Source organism: Brienomyrus brachyistius, chromosome 14, assembly GCF_023856365.1.
Source record: "Brienomyrus brachyistius isolate T26 chromosome 14, BBRACH_0.4, whole genome shotgun sequence".
Lineage (NCBI taxonomy): Eukaryota > Metazoa > Chordata > Actinopteri > Osteoglossiformes > Mormyridae > Brienomyrus > Brienomyrus brachyistius.
The window spans coordinates 10,226,982-10,247,898 of record NC_064546.1 but is presented as its reverse complement, the minus strand read 5'-3'; the positions used below and the strand labels follow the sequence as shown (position 1 = coordinate 10,247,898).

Here is a 20,917-nt window from a genome sequence, read left to right as displayed (position 1 = left end):
TGTGCAGCATGCGATTGAGGCAGCCAATTTTTACTGCCACTCAGCTTCTGAGGGGAATCGTGACGATTGTTTTCGTGCCCTTCCAGTTGTAAAATGACATTAATTATCTCTGTTTTTCAAGCCAGGCACAGCTGTTAGCAGCCAAAGCGAGCTCCCCCCGGAACGAACCGTGATTTCAAAGGGCACCCATTGGAGGAAACGGGAATCTGGCCTTCGACAGGAAATGGTGGAAATGGTTTCTCTAGCGATCCACCGTCAGGCTCCAGTGTTGCTCCCTCTCAAATCTCACGTAAAGGGTTATCTAAGAAAATGCTTGAAACGTTCATTCTAGGGTATTTGGGACACAGTTTTCTCAATGTACTCATTGTGTGATGTTCTGTTATATATATTTTTTTTCTTCCTCTCCTATTTCAGCAGCGGAAGCCTCTTTGGGGCAATTCTCAGTTCAAGTTAATTAAATAAAAGGTGACAAAACTCTCTCTTCCTCAAAATAAGCCCACGTTAAAAATGAATTCATACATTTATACGCAGTATTTGATACTGTCATATGACCTACCCCAAATATTTATTTAGCATAAATATATTTTATATATTTTTATTCTGGCGTAAATTTAAGTAGCTCCACATTAAAAAAAAAATCGATAAGGAAAATAAAGCATAATTCACATAAACAAAAAAAACAGAATTAGCTTTGTGCATAGTAATATATAGTAATGTGTACATATGTAGCCTGTAATCAACCATAAGGTTGACATAATGTGCTGATTTCTCCATTATCCTACTTGCATTTTTTTCCTTTGATTTTGTTTACCCCATTATCCCGTAAAGGTTTTTTAAGGGTTATCGTATTTTATTTTTATATAATTTAGTAGCCCATTTCAGAAAGCATATCGGTTACAGGTTTAGTTCTGCTTTGGACAGCATAGGAGAGCAAAAGCCAAGGTCACATAAGGTACCAGTATAGGTCAAAAGGGTCTGGTCCTTCACTTCTGAAAGCCCCGGGGTGATGTCATGTCATATAGACAAAGCCGTGTGCCATTTCCCAGACTCCTCTGTGGTCTATCTATGGCTCTCCCCTTTTTTTCCTCTGATAGGATTGTGTCGAGCTGTTTGGGCAGCGGAAGATACGTTTATCTGGGCAGAAGCGGACTGACAGCTGTGTTGTGACAGCCTGCGTTCGGAGATAAGGGACTTGGCACTGTCCCAATCAACAGCAGAAAACTTTTTGCCTTTTTTTCTACACTTAAGTAGACCTGGAAATAACATATTTTTCAAACTTGTGAGGCCCAGATATTTTCAGCACTACTCATCTTTGCACATGGCATCAGTCATTCATTTTTTTACTTATGAAATCTTGTGCAACTGTATTTTTTTTCAATAAATTGCTCTAGTTTGTGAAACAAAACCGTTCACCAATATCACCCTGACACTTTCTCAGCATATATTAAATCCCTACAAGTTTACCCTGAGAAAACTGCTTGGAGCAACCTCTACCGCCCTAACAAAGGAAAGCATAATAAACTATTTACAGAGATACAGTTTTCAACAGCCAACAATGCCTGCAAGAATATTACATAACATACATCATTAGCCGTGTGAGTTAGATAATGTAACACACAGAAGTAGTATGCAAAACTGTGCAGATGGAGACTATTCCATGTTGAACTGCCTTCAATTATATCCATCACCCTTTTATAAGTATTTAATTTTCATTATTTTTTGACACAGCTTTTCCAGCCTGCTTTTCATTTTTTTTTTCTTCAGAATTTTAAAGTGCATTAGCCTGCAGTTAGAAGCATTCAGCTGACAAACAAAAGACTTAACTGCCGGCATTCTCTAGGCAAAATGTAAAATGTTTTCAGCTATTTTCCACAGCAAACAGCGGCAGCTGTGTTCTCATCCTCAGAATTATCAGCCAGGAAGTCGACAGATAAGTCCAGACTGCCGCAGTGCCGTTGCTGTGACCTTGATTATCACTGTCGTCTTCGGCCATTACGGCCAAAGGGGGGCGGTGCTTTGGTTGTCATGGAGACAGGCGTGGCCGGAAAGTGCGCGGGCGGATCATCATGCTCACCTTCTTGAGTGAATAGTAATCCGAGTCCTTCCACGAGTACCATACGATGCCATTTGGACCCAGCAGATTCTTTCCTTTGGCTGAGTAACGACCACCCTAATTAAACACCAAAAACATTTTGTTCTAGTTTTAACCTCATAAAATTTTTATTTACTTCCTCATAGCCCACTCAGGTTCTTTGATATCATTTGCTCTGTTCCAGTTAATATGTGTATGTGGCTTTGGTTCATACGAAACATTCATACGGTTGATACAAAATTTCTCTAAAAAGCCGTAAAAATAATATTTCCAACGCTTGTTTCAAAAATCTAGATACCTATATTACAAGCTCATCATAAAATGAGCCAAAGACAAAATTTTACTACATATCCTATAACTAATTTTGCTTTATTTATGGCTCAATGTAAATAGTGATAAAATCATACTGTACATGGCTTTTAGTATAATATCCTGATCTGAGCTGTGAATACTCAATCCATTGCTTAACATGGAGGATACACATGGATTGTGGATATGCAGGGGTACCTTGTAGTACACCCCGTTGAGGTTGGCGTAGAAGCAGTGATGGTACCACCAGCCGGCATGCGCGATCTCAGCACACATGTTCCCCATGTCGGGAGTGCTGAAGCTTTGCTTGTCATGGTACCAGCTGAAGCTGTCCTCCACGGTGCCACTGAAGCCAGTCACACGAAGGCGGTAGCCGCTCTCCTCATCACCCACGCTGCAAGGAGGGATAACACCCACTGTTTCGGATTACATACCCTTGGTTTGGGGGATAATGGGGGGGGGGTATTTAAGGGGGTCTGGGGGTTATAATGGCTGGCTTTGATTACTGGGGAGTTTACCCCCCCATAATTTATACCTATGCATCCTGTAAAAAAGGGTATGTCCAGTTTCCTTAATTTTTTCACTTTCCTTGGTTAAACTTTTATTATATGTCTCTGAAATAAAAATTATTAAACCATAATTTTATACTTGTCTGAAGTTCTTTTCATATTTCAATTAAAACGCTTCCCATTAATTTCTAAGCATTTTAAGTGCAATAATGTTTCTGAATTTCACTGTTCTGCTATGGGTACAATCAAGCCTTGTTAGATTTGGCTTGATTAACTACAGTACAAGTCATGTGACTAGTGTGCCGTCATTCAGGAGAGTCACCATCCATGTATTCTACCTTTGTCCCTTTGATGAATCCTAATCATTTTACTTCTGCACAAACTCTTCTCCTGACAAATAAATGTGTTTGTCTTTCTGTCACATGCTCACACTTAGTTACTTTTCTACTATGTCAGCAGCCGCACCACCTGCAGTTCAGGTCAGGTACTTCACCTGAAGCTAAGCAGGTTTGGCCTTGGCCAATACTTGGATGGGAGCTGAGTTGCTGTTGTAAGGTGTTGGTGTAGCCAGCAAGTCAGCCCATCCTGTGGTCTGTGTGGGTCCCAGTGCAGTGACAAGGACACTCCACTGTACCAATGGTGCTGTCCTTCAGATGAGATGCAAAACTGAGGCCCTGACTCTCTGAGGTCATAAAGGATCCTGAGGCATCTTTTAAATGAGCATGGGTGCTATGCCAACATTCTGCCAAAAAATTGCCCACGGCGACCTTTTCAAATCTGGACTCCTGTTCATCTCCTACATCTAACAGGTGAATTCTCTCCTGGCCCTTCACCACCTTAGCTACTGTGTGATAAGCTGATTGGCTGCTGTCACATCATCCAGGTGGGTGATACACAGTGGGGTGGTTCAAATGGCTTCCCACTGCTCCTGTGAAGAGCTTTGTCTTGAAGAGTGCTATATAAATGTAACATTCATTCATTAATACTAAGTCTACTAACTAATATAACTGATACCCAGATTCTCATCCGCAATCATCTTAAAAAGACTTCTAATTTCTGTGGTATTCGGTACAGCCCTAGGAATACAGTAATTTCTCAAATTTCTATCAAACACATCTGGCAGCCAAAACAAATCAGCAGTCTGGGAGCAGCTTCAAAATTGCACGTAACTGGCAATATCAGCAATGCACTGTTCTATGTTGGCACTTTGCACCTTCGGAAAAGTGGTTTGTTGGTATACTATAGGTAGATAAAATAATAGGTTATGTGTGCATCAGATACATGCATTAACACATAAAGGAGGGTTTGCACAGGGAAATGTGCAAACTGCGTGGCAGACTGGCCCTCCAGGACTGGAGGTGACATAAAGTAAACAAGATGCAGTTTTTGCCCCTCCCAAGTGCAAGCAGCAAGCTCTGACGATGCAAGAAACCCTGACCGAAAGTTCTCGTAGAGGGCATGCTTGTGCTTGCTCTTCCAGTCTTCCAGATCAATGCGCAGCATGTAGTCTCCCTGGCTGGATATCTCATGGATATGCTCATTGCCCAGCCAGAACTCTGTCTGCAGGTCCCCGAAACCTTCCCTGTACTCCTTCCAGCTGCAGCTGAAGTTTACTGAGCCATCCTGACGTCGCTGGATCACTGTCCACCCACCACCTAGACAAGGAGATGCAATACGAGCACAGATGCTCCCCGGGTTACCGTGGTCCATGTTATGATATTTTGACTTTTATGATGGGTAAATGTTTTTCACTTTCAGAATATTATTCAATAAATTACACGAGATATTCATTACTTTTTTATAAAACAGGCTTTGTGTTAATGATTCTGCCCAACTGTAGGCCAATGTAAGTATTCTAAGCATGTTTAAGGTAGGCTAGGCTAGGATATGATGTCTGTTAGGTTAGGTGTATTGCATTAAAATGCATTTTCACCTGGGGAGAGGCTGTATATAGTACAGGAGCATACATTGAGAAATTCCACTCCAGTGACACAGAGGATCATACTTAAGCAACACATCAGAAAAATTTCAACACTTTTTTCTTATTTTAGCAACTACCTGCTTACACGTTTGAGTACTATTTGTGGCCAGCTAATCCAGATCTGTTTGCCTGTTTTTCCATCTCAGATCAAAACACATCACAGTTGAGAAGTACGTGCTTTGGTCCACTGTTTCCCCTAGTTGACGATGCCATTCCCTCAGCCTTTTATACCAACACTACCTCAGCTAATTCCTTATGAAACTCCTGCCAAATGTAGCAATCACCTTTCCCAGAATGCACCAAAACAACTAGCCACAGTAAACAAACGGGCCTGTTTAGCACTTCAGCACATTTTACATAATCCAACCCGGTTTCAATACCATTTATATCCGTTACTCATTCAAATGTTTTCTTTATTTTGGTAATCCACTGTATCTGACTGCTTGCACTGATTTATATATTTAGAACATATTGTATTTGTACTGTAACAGTCTTAAATACAACAGAAATTACAAAAAAAATCCTTACCCTCAGTTTCCATGTCACAAAACACTTCAATTGGCACTGTCCTCAGTGAAGGAACCACAATATAGATTCCAGAGGTGTGCACCCCATTGTAGTAAAGGGAGGCGCAGTCAATAGGGCAATTTCTCACATGTTGGACCTCTGTAAGAAAAATGCTGTTAGGGATCTTACAGACAGCACAGCAGTCTTTGAAATTCTATCAGTGCTTTAAACATTTATTTTTTTTTTATTTATAGTAAAGTCATTTTTGAATTTTGCTTGTGATGTGCTGAAAGTCTGTCAGACTCCATTTGCGTAATCAAATGCCAAACATAAGTATGAAAACTAAAACCCTTTTACCTTATTTTTTACAAGTGATCAGCCAGACTTTAAAATTTTCAGCAAGACTGGAACGTAGGAAATATTATCCAGAGACAGTCTTTTGGAAAATCTAGCTCCCTCTAGTGTATATTTTTAATAGGAACCAAGTATGTTACATGTTACAGAGCTCTTAGAACTCAAGTCATGATGGTGCAAAAAAACATCAAACTGTGTGATTATATTACAGATTGTGTTTGATTTGGATATTTATCTATTTATAATGGGAAATGCTTTGCATTATGCTCAGTTATGCTCAGTCTCTGCAGGGTTAACATTCATCTCAGTCTCAATAACTGAAACTCTTAGAAAGGATCACACCCCCAACCCCCAACCCCACTGCGAAGACCCACGTTTTGTCCAATCATCAACCTGGATGCAGGGCTTCCTGGGTGCTGAGGAGGGGGCTGGTGCGGATGATGTTGATCATGCAGCCGGGGTTGCGCTGCACCTTCTCCACCAGCACGGAGAGGTTGCGTAACTGCATCTGCATGTCGTAGATGAGGGCACCATGGATGTGAAGCAGAGTGCCGGCCTCTGTATTCCGCTGCTCCAGGGCGTGGAACCTTTGCCCCACAGACAAGTTGAGGTTGTTCTTATCTTCATGCTGCCAGCGGGAAGACAGTGGTGATAGAGTTAGAGTCATTATAAGCACTACAACCCAGGGGTCGGGAGCCCAGGACCTGCTGGGGTGATGTACTACATTTGCTGCCTTTCCATTTGTCTTCATAACGCCAACACCTAAGAGAGATGGCTAAATTAGTTCAATATTTAGTTCAGTCAGGAACTCAAGCACTTAGGTAGAAGGAAAACAACATATACACCGGCCCAAGGGGACCAGATTTCCAGGTCACTTATGCAACAGATATCGAAGGCCCAGTTTTATTTTAAAAAGTTCAAGATGTGGACGAAGCACAGCTCTGGAATTCCAAAAAAGTGGTGTTTAAATGATCATCATCAAGTAACACTGCGAGTGATTAACGAGCAATAAAGATAAATAGCAAGTTTTTGACTTAACAGACTATACAGTACATAAGGACTAATATGAATCAGGCTACAGCAGCTGCTAAGTAAATTAAGGGTTAATAAGTAGTTTCCCATTCATCCTCCAACCACTTAGCTAGGTCACGCTGCCTGGAGCCTATTTCTGGCAGGGAGGTAGGGCTGTACCCTGAGAGGGATGTTAATTGGTCACAGGGCGCACGCACACTAATGCACCATGGGCAACGCAGAGATGGCAACTAACCTGTGTTGCATGTCTTTGAGATGGAAGTGGACAACAGCACATCATAGAGAAAAGGGAGGATTCAGAAGGTGCGAAGCAACAGTGATACTACAGTTCACTTATTATAATTTTTATTTATTTATTAATTAATTAATTAATTTATTTATTTGTTTGTTTGTTTGTTTGTTTGTTTGTTTGTTTAATTCATCCATCCATCTTTTTTACCCGCTTGTCCTATTCAGGGTCGTGGGGGTCCGGAGCCTATCCTGAATGCTGCTATTATTATTATCCATCCATTTCTCTCATTTAAAAAACAAACATATATCGAAGAGTATCCCCAAAATCGGACTGGTCTCTCTGGGAGCATTTGAGAATGAAAAACATAGCTAGTCAGACCTGTGCCAGTCTAAATTATCATATAATAGAACACATGCTAATACACAGCATTAATCCATCCATCCATTTTCCAAACCGCTTATCCTACTGGGTCACGGGGGGTCCGGAGCCTATCCCGGAACCAATGGGCACGAGGCAGGGAACAACCCAGGATGGGGGGGCCAGCCCATCGCAGGGCACACTCACGCATCAGTCACTCACACATGCACACCTACGGGCAATTTCCATCCATCCATCCATTTTCCAAACCGCTTATCCTACTGGGTCACGGGGGGTCCGGAGCCTATCCCGGAAGCAATGGGCACGAGGCAGGGAACAACCCAGGATGGGGGGGCCAGCCCATCGCAGGGCACACTCACGCATCAGTCACTCACACATGCATTCCTACGGGCAATTTCCATCCATCCATCCATTTTCCAAACCGCTTATCCTACTGGGTTGCGGGGGGTCCGGAGCCTATTCCGGAGGCAATGGGCACGAGGCAGGGAACAACCCAGGATGGGGGGGCCAGCCCATCGCAGGGCACACTCACCCACACCAGTCACTCGCTCCTGCACACCTACGGGCAATTTAGCAAGTCCAATTAGCCTCAGCATATCTTTGGACTGTAGGGGGAAACCGGAGTACCCGGAGGAAACCCCACGACGACATGGGGAGAACATGCAAACTCCACACACATGTGACCCAGGCGGAGACTCGAACCCACGTCCCAGAGGTGTGAGGCAACAGTGCTAACCACTGCACCACCATGCCGCCCCTTATGATGTTAATGTATAGCTTATTAAAGTTTGGTGTAAAATTTATTTTTTTTAATGAAACTGAGATAAATTGGTGCTATTATTATTGTTGTTGTTGCTGTTGTTGTATCCCACAAACCATTGCAAAATTATATTTGTAGAATAAACATAAGGATTGCATTGACCAAAGGAGTCACAAATATCCTCAAAAAGGATAAATATGTTTTGATACACCTTTTATAAAAACAGACTATCGTGGTCCCTATTCCAAGGTATTTACAATAAATAATTTCAGATCGTTAAGAGGAGCTATACATTATATACATTGCGGTATCTCAGTTCGGTTCCTGAAGGGCCATTTTGCAGATTTCCCAGCTCAAACACACGTTATTCAGCTCACCAGCCAATTGCTAGGTTTATAAGTTTGTTTGAGCAGGAAAATCTGTGTTGCAGACTAGACCTCCAGGACTGGTGACTGGGGAACCCTGATATACATTAATAAATGACTTTTGTAGTATTTTCCTTTATAATTATTGGGGGGAAAACTAAAATAGACCATTGAGTTTATCATTTTCACATCCTGCTCTGTTCATCCTTCAAGCTTCTGCAAATCTTTCAGTATGTCTCAGCACCTTCTCTAGCCAAAAACTCACATTTTGCTCTGCTATGTATAGAGCTGATTGATTGATATCACTTAAATAGTGGGCTGCAGACATAGGCTTTCTCCTCTATGTCCTCTCTTATTTATCAATGAAAATCGAAGTAGGAGGACGACAGGTCCTTTGTGGAAAAACTCACGAACTCGGTGGAGACCGGCAGACAACGAAAGGTCGGCTTTTACCAAGCCAACGTGACTAATCCCCCAATTATCACTGCGGCTTAGGTGGCCTTTACGGCCTGCCCGCTGCCCTGCTCAACACCGTGGAGAAAGGCTGCAAAAACAGCCACGTCGCAACCATTTGCTCCTGCCAGATGAATTCTCCAAACGTCATACTCGTAATTAATTTCACTCCCGAGTTTACCAGCAACTTGGCATTTACAGTAGTGCTGTGTTGCTCATACCACTTAGCCATCAGCTTTTCATCATCATCTGTCTATCTGTGTTTGCCAGTTTCTTTACTTTTCTGTTGCTTTTGTTAATTTTATTCAAGTTTAATTCCAATGGCCCGTAATGTGCATATAGGGCTTAACGACTTGGCACAGTTGATCTGCGCATTTTAAAGATGTATTTTCCATGATTTCAATCAGTCTGCCTTGCTTAAATGCCCTTTGAGTGCCTTTTATTGTGATTGTTAATCCTTGCGTTTTCCACAGCTTATTGCCTTCGTATGTGCCAAACGGACGGAAAGCTGGTTTCACCTGTAGCTCCAGGACGTTGATGCGATGCCGATGGTTGCGCAGCTCCTCCTGGAGCTCAGAGATTGTCTCCTTGAGGTCTGCCATCTGCTGTTTGTGCTCCTCATTCTCGTGCAGCCAGTAGGAGACCTCGTCCGTGCAGCGGAACAGGTCCGGGCAGCGCCGGCCTTCCAGCTGCGGCACGGTGGCCACCAGCCGGCACGTGCCGTTCGCTGTCGCCTGGTTGCTGTATTCACCGCACTGGCTCGCGTGCCTGCCCTCGCCGATGCCCGTTTCGTTGCTTCCCGATGCCAGCCAAAGGCTCCACACTGTCACGAGGACGCGACCCTGCAGCAGCAGGACCGTCATTCTGCAAGCGTCTAAGGTCACCGGCTTGTTCTCTGATGCCAGTAATCTGCAAATTAGCTTTACCCACACGGTGATACCAGCTCGAGATCTTTTTCCACTTCACAGCTTCGAGATTATCCAGTCAAGGAATACTTATTACCGAAATATCACATGGGGTTTCCTTGGAAATAAATAGAAATATATTTAAAATAAATATTTTAAATAGAAAAATATTAAAAATAATAATACATGTCTCATAATAATTTTTTGTTAATGATTCACATCAAGGATAGATGAACAATATAAAATATTATGATAATGGCAGTCATTTAAAAGCCTCACATTTGCTGAATCAATTATAGATGTACGTGTTTGTAAGAGTAGCAAAGCGTTCTCTCGGTCACAAGCACACCACCTTGCTCACTAATCTATCTACATATCACACATTTCTTTCTCTTTTTTGACTTTAGTCCTTGTCTGCCCTGGCATGAAATACAAAATACAGCTTAATAACAGTTTAATGTAATGAGATAATTTCCATTGTCATGTTTACTGACCCAACATAATGAAAGTGAATCCTCTTCTAGATGTTTTGTATTGTACAGTCAGTAAAACCATGGCGGTTCAGCCCCCAAATACATTAGTTGCTAACTTATATGCCTGACTAAGTTTGTTTCGGTGAACTCATGGTAATTAAGGTGCATTTAAAACCACACAGTCCACAAATTGCGCTGCAGTAACTTTCTGTAATTTGACAAGTAGTTAAAGAGTTTGAAAACTGTCATAATATTTGTTGGCAATATATCTATCAACAAACACTTTGTAAATGTGATGCGACTGTAATGTTTTTCTCATGGTGTATAGGTGCCATTTATAAAAGTATCTGTTATTGATATATCTGATAAGAAATAACCTTCACCTTGAAAGATAAAAGATTGTTCATCAAAGGATTCAGTTGTAATTTAATTTAAAACAATTATCCTATAATGTTAGAAGTGATGTACTTTAAATGAGTTATCCACTGTATTGTGTAATTATTGTATAATTTGTAACGTGTAAATGAAAGTTACCTTGAGGTAAGATAAAATCATAGCGTGCACCTAAACTCTACCTCATATCTTCATTGCTACCTTACAGATATTTCTTCATACCAACATCCCCACATCCCTGAATATGATAACAGGATACGTCTTTAGAAGATGGGTGATGAATATACATCCATATCATACACTTTGGACCCACAGAAGTTCTAAGACTAATTCAGAATACAGTGATAAAAGAAATGGCTGGACATTACCTTGCTGAGATCAGGAAGGATCACTGACAAGGGACAACTTGCTCTGAGTAGGTGTCCATTTTCACCTCGGAAAAGTGAACTGGTGACCGGGTTACTGTGGTAAGACCTGTGCCCTATCTAACATACTGTAATCCTTCCTAATAGGATTTCTAGTTCTGAGAAAGACCAGCAGCACTAAATGCAGTAGATAAAAAATGCTAATCAGCTGTTAATCCCATCCATCTGGACATCCGTTTTACATTCATTTAGCAGATATTTGCGAATTTAACCTTTATCTTGCATTAGTAGATGAAGTAGATGACCGTGAGAACTTTGACCATGCCCCTAAGCCCATCACTGCAACTATTCTTTATGAAAATAACTGTATGGAAAAGTATTGTTTTTAAGAATGTTATATTAAGGTGGTTTAGTGAGAGATGCAGTAAGACTTTAAGGACTCGAGGTTAATATCGTAGTATTATATATTCATCCCTTGCAACTCCTCCCTCAGTTCAAATATATGAATTTAGGTGAACTGGTGTTCCTGAAGGGGTGGCATGGTGGTGCTGTGGTTAGCACTGTTACCTCACACCTCTGGGACCCGGGTTCAAGTCTCTGCCTGGATCACATGTGTGTGGAGTTTGCCTGTTCTCCCCATGTCGTCGTGGGGTTTCCTCCGGGTACTCCGGATTCCCCCCACAGTCCAAAAACGTGCTGAGGCTAATTGGAGTTACTAAATTGCCCGTAGGTGTGCAGGAGCGAGTGAATGGTGTGTGAGTGTGCCCTGCGATGGGCTGGCCCCCCATCCTGGGTTGTTCCCTGCCTCGTGCCCATTGCTTCCGGGATAGGCTGCGGACCCCCCGAGACTCAGTAGGATAAGCAGTTTGAAAAATGGATGGATGGCGTTTGTGAGTTCTCTGAAGTGTGTGATTTTTTGTGCCTGACCATAGACTGAGGTTCCCCACTTTGTGCCTGATCATAGACTGGTGTTCCAGGCAGGGTGTCCCCTGCTTTGTGCCCTGCCAGGTATAGGCTCTAAGCCAGGGCAATTCAAATCACGGTCCTCAAGGCCTGAGCACTGTTGATTTTCCAGCCTTTTTTTACCTGTGAGCCAGGTGTGAAGCCTCTGTGGCCAATCAGAATCAGTGATTATTAAACTAACTACCTGGGAGACCTGAAAACAAGGCCTGGATTTGGAATCAAGGTCCATATTTGAAGAGTCTTGCTCTAGGCTCATCAGAACCTTTAACTGGATATGAGGTTAGAATATGGATGAAAAGCCATTAAACTTTTAACCAATCTCTGTACAGTCAATGTCTATATATTTTAGGAACATTTTAATGGGTCTTCTCTATTTTTTTAAATTGTAAGGAAGCGTTCCAGATCCGATCCAGCGAATCCCAGAATATATTGCTTGATTTGTTGATTTGGATTGCTATTACTGTGTATAGTAAGAAAAAAACAAATTAAAAATTAATAACAAAATGATAAGAACGTATTATTTAATTTCATCTCATATCTAATTCTACAAGCAGATAAATATGCAATTCTTTTTTTAAAACAAAAAAAAGCATAATGATATAGTGGTTGGCACTGGTAAAAGAGAAAGAAATGTGTGATATGTAGTACAACATGCTATGGTGAACTATAGTTACTGAATGATGTTTTATGTGCACCCTGTGATGGGTTAGTGCCCATAGTTTCCGGGATAGGCTCTGGACCCCTATGACCCTGTGCAGGACAAGTGGGTATGAAATAATGGATAGATGGAAAAAAATTGCAGTTTCAAGAACATTATCAATGCTGGGAAATAAATGTTTAGCAGAACGATAGCCCCATCTACTGGTCGTGCCTAAATACAGTAATGCATATCCACTTTGTATTCAGGTTAACGAGTAGTCCTCTTAGTGCTGAACTGACGTGATGATTGATATCCCTTTCGGGTCAACTATTAGCAGATTAAAAAGAAAGCACTACTGCATTTTATACACTACTGAGTCACACCACTTGACAAGTAGCTGTCATATGGCATCAGTTTCATAACAAAACTAGCAATACATGTTGAATACATGTTGTGTAACTGTAGATAATTTTAGAAAATGCTGTTTAAAATTTTGCTAAATGATAAGTGATTAATTTAGTATATAATAAAGTGTCCCCTGTACAAAGATTTTGTTTTCCTTTAATCACACAGAAATTAAAATGTTATAAAATACTCCTGGAATGGCCAGATATTAACATTTTTTATTTCTTTTATATTCCTTTACCTTTCAGTGTGAGAGGTTGGTATTTCTTCATAGAAATTCAGGTTATCTGTGTTTGGAGTCTCTTGAAGGCCGTTGCTGTTTTAAATTTTTTTCCAGTTTCCTTTTTAGTAAAACCATCATTCTTAAAAAAGTGCTCCCCTGAGACAATCCCTTCACATATTTGACTAATCTTTTAATTAGCAATTTTTATCTGTGATTCTTTTAGAGATTCTGTCTGTTGTTTTACCTCTGAAGCCCAAATTCACTTACTGAGAAATCGCACACTTTTCTTCTTAATAGTTTAATTTCCAAACCATCAGCATCTCTGGCAGAAATGGGGAATCAGGACCAGCACATGCAATGCCAGAGTTTGTGATTCTCAAACACAGATTAAGTTTTGAATTAATGCTGTGTAAGGCTCCGGACCCCCCGCGACCCAGTAGGGACCCAGGTTCGAGTCTCCGCCTGGGTCACGAGTATGGAGTTTGCATGTTCTCCCCTTGTTGTTGTGGGGTTTCCTCCGGGTACTCCGGTTTCCCCACACAGTCCAAAAACATGCTGAGGCTAATTGGACTTGCTGAATTGCCTGTAGAACTGCATGTGTGAGTGAATGGTGTGTGAGTGTGCCCTGCGATGGGCTGGCCCCGCATCCTGGGTTGTTCCCTGCCTCGTGCCCATTGCTTCCGGGATAGGCTCCGGACCCCCCGTGACCCAGTAGGATAAGCGGGTTGGAAAATGGATGGATGGATGGATTAATGCTGTGTATTAGCATGTGTTCTCTATATGGTAATTTAGACTGGCACTGGTCTGACTAGCTATCTTTTTCATTCTCAAATGCTCCCAGAGAGACCAGTCTGATTTTGGGGATACTCTTCGATATATGTTTGTTTTTTAAATGAGAAACAGGGCGAAGAAAATAATGTTTGCCCCTTCTCACCCAGATCTCTTTAACCGTCTCCCTTCTCAGCTAAAGCTGAGAGCAGGATCCCCGAATATCAGAACGGCTCACCATCTGAACAGCTTCCTCCCCCAGGCCATTGCCCCCCCACTCAAAGACCCATGAGAAGCACATTGGTGCCAATGGGACCTGTTCATTCTCAGTATTTCATATTCCTATTGACCCCTCACCTATCTGCACACACCCCAGACAAACATGCATGTTGCTTATTCCTATTGACTCTAAACTTATCTGCACATACCCAAGCATTTTTATATGTCTATACTGTATGTTTGTTTATTTTTAATAGCACATTCTTTTTCTCTATTTCTCTTTTTATCTTTTTTTATTGTGCTGCGTATTTTTGTCTTGACGGTTTGTTTATATTGTGAACTCATGCCACTACCTGACATGAGTACACAATGATTCGGAAAAACTCACGGAATTTGTTTCATGTTTTGCTTTTGTTTGTGGGGAACTTCCACCCTATTACTAGATGATGCACAATGATTGTACCACGAACCTCCTACTTAAAAGTTTTATGTACCATTTTATAACCCCGAGTTTATTTTTAAATTGAGCTATCAGTTTAATTTCCTTAACCAAGGTATTTTGTCAGCTGTGTGTGGCAGCCAGGTTCAAAATGTATTAGCTTTAGAGGAGAGGAAAGAATGTTAATTAGCAAATTAGATCAAGCACAAACAGTCAGGATGAAATGCAGCAGTATTAAAAATGCTTTGAGTGTCTACGGTCAGCTGAATTAGTATCCCATCTGGTGACATCCATGTTTACCCTACTGTTTCAAACAGGGCTGCAGGAGAGATTTCCGAAGTGGGCAGGACCAAATAGTAAGCAAAAGATCTCTTAAGCTTATCCAACCATGTCTGATTTAGTACAAAAAATTTTGATTGACATTGGCTGGCATGCATACAATGTTACAGTGTTGTCTGGTACGGAATTGCCAATAATGCAGAAATGGCCTATTTGACGACAGCATAAACAACAAATTTCTGTACAGTTTGTTGCAAGTTTAAATTTACTGAGCTGCAGTATACTGTAACGTTACATATTATGTGAGGACACATTCATAGATTTATAGTTTCATTCCAACAGATATAATTTTGTGATGCTCGAAACAATTTGATGAGTTCAGACATCACAGTACCCAGCCCCATTTAGGGATACTTACCAAATGTTTGTTACTTTATTTCCCCTCTAAAGTGGTGAGGACGTATCGGAGTCTCTATATAACTGGGGGGGACGTGCCCCCACCCATACCCCCCTCCATCTGCACCCCTGGTTTCAAACCAATTCCACAACCCATGTGGCCCTAAAGTCCTTGTGAATATAAGCGACATAATTCCTTTATTCGTTCAATTAACATTTTTATGTAAATAGTGTCCTGCAGCAGGCTTATGCATGTCGTTTAATCTTGTGCTTATATTTTGCTTATATGTTATTTTATATCATACAAACGAAGATCATAGTATATAAAGTTTTGTTCAAAGTTCCCAAACAAACTTGTTTTGCCCTGGATGAAAGCTTCAGACTAGCCTCTTGAAATACCCTAGATTTTAATCTGGCCAACTCACTCTTTAAGTGATTTATCACTAAAAGCCTCCGCTGTCCACAACAAAACACTCAAATGTTCTCGCTTTCAGGTATGCGTCACAAAAGAAGTCGCAATAGGAAAAAAAAAATCAAGGTTAGGTTCCCGTTCTAATGGTATACTTGCGGTAAATGATGCCCTTCAAAGTACACAATTTATGCCTTAATAAATGACATTACGACAGTATCCTGAGACTCTGCTATAGGCAATTTGCTAGCTGAAGGCTGGAAACTGTGTTTGGACATATTAGGATACATTACGCTTTTTTCAAGATGATCATTCTAAGTACCATGGCAAGCAATTCTTTTTGAGACCCGTTAAATTGAATTTAAAGCATTAATACTTTCCAGTGAAACACAAAACACTATATATCTTAAAATTATAAATAAAAAAATTCTGATTTCCTTAAAGAATGTTTGCATCTTTTGATTTTGCTGGTTCTCCTTCCTCAAACAACATGTTTGTATGTAGGCTAAGTGGTGTTGCTAAATTCCGCATAGTTTGTATGCTACCTGCAATAGACTGGCATCCCATCCAATCCATGTCCCTGCTTTGTGTCCAATGCTGAAAAGAAAAACTCCAAGCCTCCCAGAACTGATCATTGCATGTATGTTTATTTCCGTGAAAATGGTAAATATATGCAGAAACAAGGCCCCTATCCAACCAATTCCAAACAATAAACATCTGGCATGCGGCAAAAGTACATTAAAATTTTAATGGTGATGAGGCTGTAGTTAATGATCATTATAATAATTATTATTATTATTCCCAGTTTGTGTTTTCTCTTCTATGATACATCCTCAGATCCTTTGGGAGCAGTAGCTTTTTAAAAGCGCTTCATCATTAATGCCCCTTTGCATTTCCATTTCTTGTTCAGTGTGCAGCAAAGCCTTTAGCAAGCAAAACATCAACTGAATTTAAAATTTTGCTGCTAGCACTCGGTTGCCTCTATTTTAAACAAAACCACAGATGAAAGAAAATACTTTTTGTTAAAAAAAAATGTATTTACACACAAAAAATTATGACTATTTTGAAAGAATCATTATTGATAAATCACAGTGACCCTGCAGCGGGTAAGCAGTATATCATTGTTAATTATTTCATTTTAATTAGTCGCTCATGTATATTTATTCCTGCCTTTTGCCTCCTGCAAATTTGTTTTTCCTTGTCAATCCAATTTTACAGAGAGATTAGAGTAATCTTAGTAATGACAGCTTTCATGCTCTCTGCCACTTGCAGTGGCGCCTAATTAATTTAGGTCCAGTTTCGGTAAATCTGACCTTTACGCATTCAGAGCTCGCATTAACACCTATCCTTCCCCTCCTCAACCAGTGCAGGGTAATTGTATCCTAAGTTCAACAAGTTGCAGCTACTTAATAATCCCCAATGTCTGACAATGTCTCTGCCGTTAATGTGCTCTGCATCATCCCTTAGCACCTCCCCTATCTTAAGGGACACAAAAGGAAATATCTCTCATGACAAGGTTGTCATGTAGGTATTGGTATAAAAGGAGGGAAATTTCGAGTTCTGACTTTACGGGAAACGAACAGGTCAGAAGCCGGCACGAAAGCTGCTCCCAGCAGACAGAAGGAGAGAAACCATACCAGCTGAGAACGACAGACCTGTTGCAGGAAAGGAAAAGAAAGCGAAGCAGGTAAAGAGATTTAAATTTGCATTCTATATGAAGTTTGTGTTATTATTACATTTGTGAGCCAGGAAATTTCCTAATGCTACAATATCAGCTTTTGGGCTTCGATTGTATTGTAACTTAAATCTAATGATGATGAACAATTACATAAAAATCCAGTGTATTCATTGAAGAACTTTTAATTTTTGTGTAATTCACATGAATTGAAAAATTGAAAGGTAAGCAAGGAAAGCAGTTTGGCAAGCAAAGAGAATTGGCACAGTCTTAGACTATTCCTATGTTGTATGTGTGCTGTCCTATGAGAGGGACAATTCTGTGCTGTAACTCTACTCTCTGGCTGCGGAGGAACCGGTTCTATGTGACACATTATGGGACTTTTAACTAGATATTAGGTCTTGGTCTTCATTACACCACATATGACTAATTAGAGTAATAGTTGACTAACCTGAAGAGCATTCGTGGATGAGAACCAACAAGTTTGACATTCAAATATCAACTAGGCACTTTTTAAGAAATATAGTCAAAATGAGTGAAGCGTCAAGTCATGCTATTCCATTGTCATCTGACGCACGAAACACAATCTCAGTTCTTTGGTGCATCAGACAGCTTGAACAAAGGGAAGTTTAAGAATAAACACTGAACAATAAATAATGGATAAAAAGTATACAACGATGACAATGAATATTACAAGTAAACAGTTGGTGCAAGACCGTGCATATAGAAAGCAGACAGCGCAAAATAATATTGTATGCAATTATGCAGGTGGAGACCTTTTCTGTCAGCGTTTACGAGGTAAGTGGGGGGGGGATCGCTGACTGTTACCCTGACGCTTGTGTTGAGTCATTGGGTGCAACCTCCCATCTGCAGTCCCGTGTCAGTCGTTGGCCTGACGATGGTGGTTCCAGCTTGGCTATTGGCTGTGGCCATGTTGTGTGCGCATGGCCAGGGGGTGACTGGGCAATGTTGGGAACATACAAAGTGCAGGGACCTCAGCTCAGAAAAGAGCATCCAGGTGAGTGTCCCAGCATCCGCTGCATCATTACCTTCCTGCAAGTGCGTGTGCATAATTACTCCCATTCATGTCATTTCACACTTCATGCCCTGTATCTGTACCCATCCATCCCATTCATATTTAATTACAATATCTGCCAGAGATAATACAGGAAAGTCTTATGTATGAAATTTCTCCATAACAATACATTTGCACACAATATCTAATAATGATCCAGACTTTAATGAATGACTTAGTTCAAGGAAATAATTAAATTGCAAATATCATTTTGTAGCATGTAAATGTGTTTTTCCGAATGAAAATATATGCTGAAATTTTTAAAATGTGAAACGATGGAGATAAATTTGAAGAGTGTGCATCACTGTTAATGACATTTAGGACAAGTTGACTGAAATTGCTCTCTTTTTAATAGGTATATGATATAAACCTTCTAAATGATAATTTTTGTATCACTTGTTAAAATTTTTTATTAAAAATATTTGTCACTATATGCTGCTTGCACTGCCTTCGACTTATGAAATACGAAATATGAATTAAAGATTAATTACGAATTAAAATAACTCTATTTTATATAAATTACATCATGTTAAAGAAAACATCAGTTTTGATTGCTGGTTTGTAATGTTTCAATTCAGGAATGTATAGAGCAATGCAGATCTGACCTTACGGCCGAGTCCCCTATCTACCCCGGCAATGGGCACCTTCACCCGCAGTCAGAGTCTGACGATGGTGATGGAAGTGTCCTGCTGGCCACCCTGCCCACCCCCGAGGAGGAGACGCTTACTGGGTACAGAGGAGTAGGGCTCCCGCATGAGAATAAGCGCTCCTATTCCATGGAGCACTTCCGCTGGGGCAAACCCGTGGGGCGCAAGCGTCGGCCCATCAAGGTGTACGCCGGGGTCCCGGAGGAGGAGGCCACCGGGGCCTACCCAGAGGAGGAGCGGCGTGACCTCCTCCATGACCTGGACTATGCCCTGGGGGAGAGCAACCTGGCCAGCGAGCATCCGCAGTCCACCATACAAGAGAAGAAGAACAGGCCCTATAAGATGAGTCATTTCCGGTGGAACGAGCCCCCAGCCAGCAAGCGTTATGGTGGCTTCATGAAGTCCTGGGACGAGCACAGCCAGAAGCCCCTGCTGACTCTGTTCAGAAACGTCATCATCAAGGACGCCCAGCAGAAGAAGGATACGGGGAACCCACAATAGCAGAGAAGGAGGGGACCCATCACCATCGTTGTAGACAGAGGCGGCCAAACACATCACTTCACTTTCCATTCACCATTTCCAATAAACCACTACTTAGTCACTCTGCCATCCCCCCAAAAAACACTAATATCATGAGTGTTGACCAGAAGGTTTACTGTCTTAGGCATCAGCTACCTTAACACACAATGTAGTCAAAAATAAATTCTGAATAATGTAATTAAGAAATGTTTTTGTGATTAAATACAGGATTATAGAATGGGATAAAGCCGTTTTTCGAGATGTACAGAAATATTGTCAATTAACTTTGTGGGAAACTATAAAAATATTCTTGCAAACATTTTCACTTATTTGATAGTTATACTATGAAGTAGTATGACCTTGCAAACACTGCAATGAAAACAAGTATGAACACAAATGGTGATAAACAGTCATGTTTATCATTTCTGCAGTGCAAAAATATTTTCCCCAATTCGTTGTTCAAACACACATCTCCATTCCATTATACTTATGCAATTTCTTTTGTTTTAATTTCAGTTTACTTTTAATCCAATTTAAATTACAGATATACGGTCTTGTTTTTTCTATATATTTAAATTTCCGTGCAAAAATAGACCTGCTAAGATGCCGGCACAAATAATTATAACAAACTTTAAAAAACAAAGAGGAGTTGAAAAAAAGAAAGATGTATAAGTTAACCATCAAACTATCAAAATTTACTATAGTCAAATAGAACCATCATCTACCAACAGAGACTTGATGGTGTGGCCATGAGTTAATGTGCCAATAAATCACTTGCTTTTGCCCAATATCATCCCCATGGAATCCAAAATATTTCAGCTTGCAGCCAACGATGAATGTCTCCTGGTGACCAGTTCTAGTTTGCTTTTCTCCTCCAACACATTTTGGTTAAATGTCTCATAAATGCACCACAATTTCTGAGAGTGAGTACAACAGCAAGAACGAGAATGATTATATTTTATCATCACTTTGCTGATAGTCTCAACCCAGCAGACATGCAATGTTGATATTTACATTGCACATTGTGCAGGATTGGTTTAAAATAATAAATTATTAAATATCAAAAATGAAAAACAAACATGTAGACAGAAAGTTCAAACCTTTGCATTTCTGCTACAGAATATCTGGGAATATTCTGCTTCAAGAAAGCTT

The 20,917-nt window shown here is 40.7% G+C and overlaps 2 protein-coding genes across 3 annotated transcripts; one reads left to right on the top strand and one right to left on the bottom strand.

Moving 5' to 3' along the window:
- Positions 1 to 550: 550 nt before the first annotated feature.
- Positions 551 to 9,835, bottom strand: LOC125707219 (angiopoietin-2-like). Its single transcript, XM_048974204.1, has 6 exons — positions 9,491 to 9,835; positions 6,146 to 6,380; positions 5,420 to 5,557; positions 4,349 to 4,565; positions 2,600 to 2,795; positions 551 to 2,170 (listed from the first exon to the last, which is right to left on the bottom strand). The coding sequence occupies exons 1-6, from the start codon at positions 9,833 to 9,835 to the stop codon at positions 2,024 to 2,026; spliced, it is 1,278 nt and encodes a 425-aa protein (XP_048830161.1). The 3' UTR covers positions 551 to 2,023.
- Positions 9,836 to 17,349: 7,514 nt separating this feature from the next.
- pomca (proopiomelanocortin a) lies at positions 17,350 to 19,983 on the top strand. Of its 2 annotated transcripts, XM_048974763.1 has the most exons (4): positions 17,350 to 17,536; positions 18,293 to 18,322; positions 18,398 to 18,542; positions 19,178 to 19,983. In XM_048974763.1, the coding sequence occupies exons 1-4, from the start codon at positions 17,358 to 17,360 to the stop codon at positions 19,745 to 19,747; spliced, it is 924 nt and encodes a 307-aa protein (XP_048830720.1). In that variant the 5' UTR covers positions 17,350 to 17,357; the 3' UTR covers positions 19,748 to 19,983. The 2 variants fall into 2 exon arrangements, with proteins under 2 accessions (XP_048830720.1, XP_048830721.1); XM_048974764.1 differs by lacking the exon at positions 18,293 to 18,322.
- The last annotated feature ends 934 nt before the right edge of the window (positions 19,984 to 20,917 follow it).